This window comes from Gekko japonicus, unplaced genomic scaffold (assembly GCF_001447785.1).
Source record: "Gekko japonicus isolate JY-2015 unplaced genomic scaffold, Gekko_japonicus_V1.1 scaffold3999, whole genome shotgun sequence".
Taxonomy (NCBI): domain Eukaryota; kingdom Metazoa; phylum Chordata; class Lepidosauria; order Squamata; family Gekkonidae; genus Gekko; species Gekko japonicus.
This window is the reverse complement of record NW_015174372.1, coordinates 111,699-114,062: the sequence shown is the minus strand read 5'-3', so window position 1 is coordinate 114,062 and position 2,364 is coordinate 111,699. Positions and strand designations below refer to the sequence as shown.

The 2,364-nt window shown below is 54.5% G+C and overlaps 1 protein-coding gene across 1 annotated transcript in view; it reads left to right on the top strand.

Annotated features, from left to right (window-relative positions):
• Window positions 1–1,803: 1,803 nt before the first annotated feature.
• The window catches only part of LOC107121439 (1-phosphatidylinositol 4,5-bisphosphate phosphodiesterase gamma-1-like), a gene marked incomplete at its 5' end in the record, with an annotated part of 59,781 nt that continues 59,220 nt past the window's right edge, over window positions 1,804–2,364 (top strand). Inside the window, one exon of the mRNA XM_015424347.1 lies at window positions 1,804–1,922. Coding sequence (XP_015279833.1) covers window positions 1,804–1,922 — 119 coding nt within the window. The remainder of the gene's footprint in view (window positions 1,923–2,364) is intronic.

Genomic DNA, 2,364 nt, shown 5'->3' with positions numbered 1-2,364 from the left:
GGGCCACTGCCTGGCAATCAGGGGACGACGGACAGAGACTCTCGCTCGAGGCTCTTTAAAGACTAACCCCTTTCAGAAGCTTTTGCCAACTACGGGTAGGGCGATCCCTGGAGATGTGGGGGAAGCTCCTGGGGAGGGCCCACGTTTGGGGAAGGCCTGGAGGAGACCGTGTGTGGGGAGACGAAGGAGGACCCGGACACACCAGCGAGAACAGGGGCTTTCCCGCCCAGGTCTCCATCTCTCCCTTCTTCTGAGCTGGCGCCTAGAAATTCTGTTTACATTTTGCACTCTGTGCAGTCATGATCCTCAGACTCAGCAGGGTGTGGCCCGGGGGTGTCAAACCTGCGGCACGGGGGCCGGAACAGGCCCTCAGAGGGCTTCCATGAGGCCCGCAGTGGAACTGGCCATCTCCTGCTTCCCGTTCTGCGGCTGCTGCTGCTGCATCCTAGAATCATAGAATGTTAGAGTTGGAAGGCACCTTGCAGGTCATCCAGTCCAACCCCCTGCAGGAGCATAGCCAAAAGATAGCCCTACATACCTACAACATACCCGAGAGATGGTCGTCCGGTGTCCGCTTGAAAACGTCCAGCCAAGGAGCATCCACCACCTCCCGAGGCAGTCTGTTCCACAGCTCAACCACTCTTACAGTTAGGAAGTTTCTCCTGATATTTAGCCGGTAACGACTCCCTTGTAATTTCCACCCGTTAGATCTAGTCCTGCAATCCGGAGCCAGAGAGAATAGATCCGCTCCATATATTCTTCTGAGGAAGATCCATTATTGAAACGTTGTTATAGAATCCGGAGACGACGTTGATTATGTACCTGTATGCACAAGGATTTTCTTATGATTTATTCATGATGTTGTAGTGCTTTAGATTATGATTACGTTTTATGACACACGTGGCCCGGCCCAACAAGGTCTCATTTATGTCAGATCCGGCCCTCATAACAAATGAGTTCGACACCCCTGGTGTAATCAAACATGTCAAACGTGTGTCTCAGGAGCCAGAACCAGGAAGTCCAGGTGTCCTATCCAGCCTGTGAGCAACTGGTGAAACCAGTCTGAATGTGGACTGGAAGGGCCTATATTAGGGTACTGCAACCCCTTCTTGAGTTCCTTGCCTTCCCCAAATGTCAGCCCTCCCCAGGGGCTCCCCCCCCTCCCCCTGGTCTCCAGGGATTGTCCAACCTGGACTTGGCAAAAGCTTCCGAAATGTATTCGTCTTTAAAGAGCCTTGAGAGTCTCTGGTTCTTGTGCCCTGATTGTCAGGCAGTAGCTCTCTGTGCTGTTGCAAAACTTCTTGTGCACATTGAGCAAAGGGTGGTTAGTGAGGTGTTCAGGAAGGATGGGGGGTCCCGGTCAATGGTAAAATATCTCCGATACCTGGGAGGACCTGCGGTGGCTCAAGTGGTTAAGACGCTGAACTGCAGGCTGTGGAAGGTCAGTAGTTCAGCAGTTCGAGACCCGAGTGTGCCGCATGACGGAGTGAGCTCCCGTCTCTGGCCCCAGCTCCTGCCAACCTAGCAGTTCGAAAGCGAGACATTGCAAGTAGATAAATAGGTACCACTTTGGTGGGAAGGAAACAGCGTTCCGTTCGCCTTGGTGTCTAGTCATGCCGCCCACATGGCCACGGAAGCGTCTCCGGACAGCGCCGGCTCTTCGGCTTGGAAACGGAGATGAGCACCGCAACCCTAGAGTCGGATTCGACTGGCTTTCGAGCAAGGGAGACCTTTACCTGGGATTACATTTTACGGCACGCGTCGCCCAGCCACAAAGTGACATTTTCCTTTCCTTCCCACCAGTTCCTGACATTCCTCTTCTCCAAAGAGAACATGGTGATGGACTCCAAGTACGAGCGGGTGGTGCCGGACGACATGAACTACCCCGTGTCTCAGTACTGGATTTCATCCTCCCACAACACGTAAGAGCTCCCCTGGACCGCGCCATCATTTGCTCAGGGGGATGAGCGCAGACCGTTTGGGACATTAAAAGTCGTTCAGGTTTAAGTGGCGCCGAGGGGAGCCCGCACTGCTGGGGTGGGGGTGGGGGCGGGGGCTGCTCCGCTCACCTGGCTGCCTGCCACCAGTGGTTCCCAAAGACAGTGTCCCACCAAGACCCCACCTGAGCAGTTCAGAGCCAGTTTGGTGTAGTGGTAAAGAGCGGCGGACTCTAATCTGGGAGAACCGGGTTCGATTCCCCACTCCTCCTCCACATGCAGCTGCTGGTGTGACCTTGGGCTAGTCACAGTTCTCTCAGAGCTGTTCTCTCAAGAGAAGTCCTTGAGAGAGCTCTCTCAGCCCCACCTACCTCACAGGGTGTCTGTTGTGGGGAGGGGAAGGGAAAGGAGATTGTAAACTGCTCTG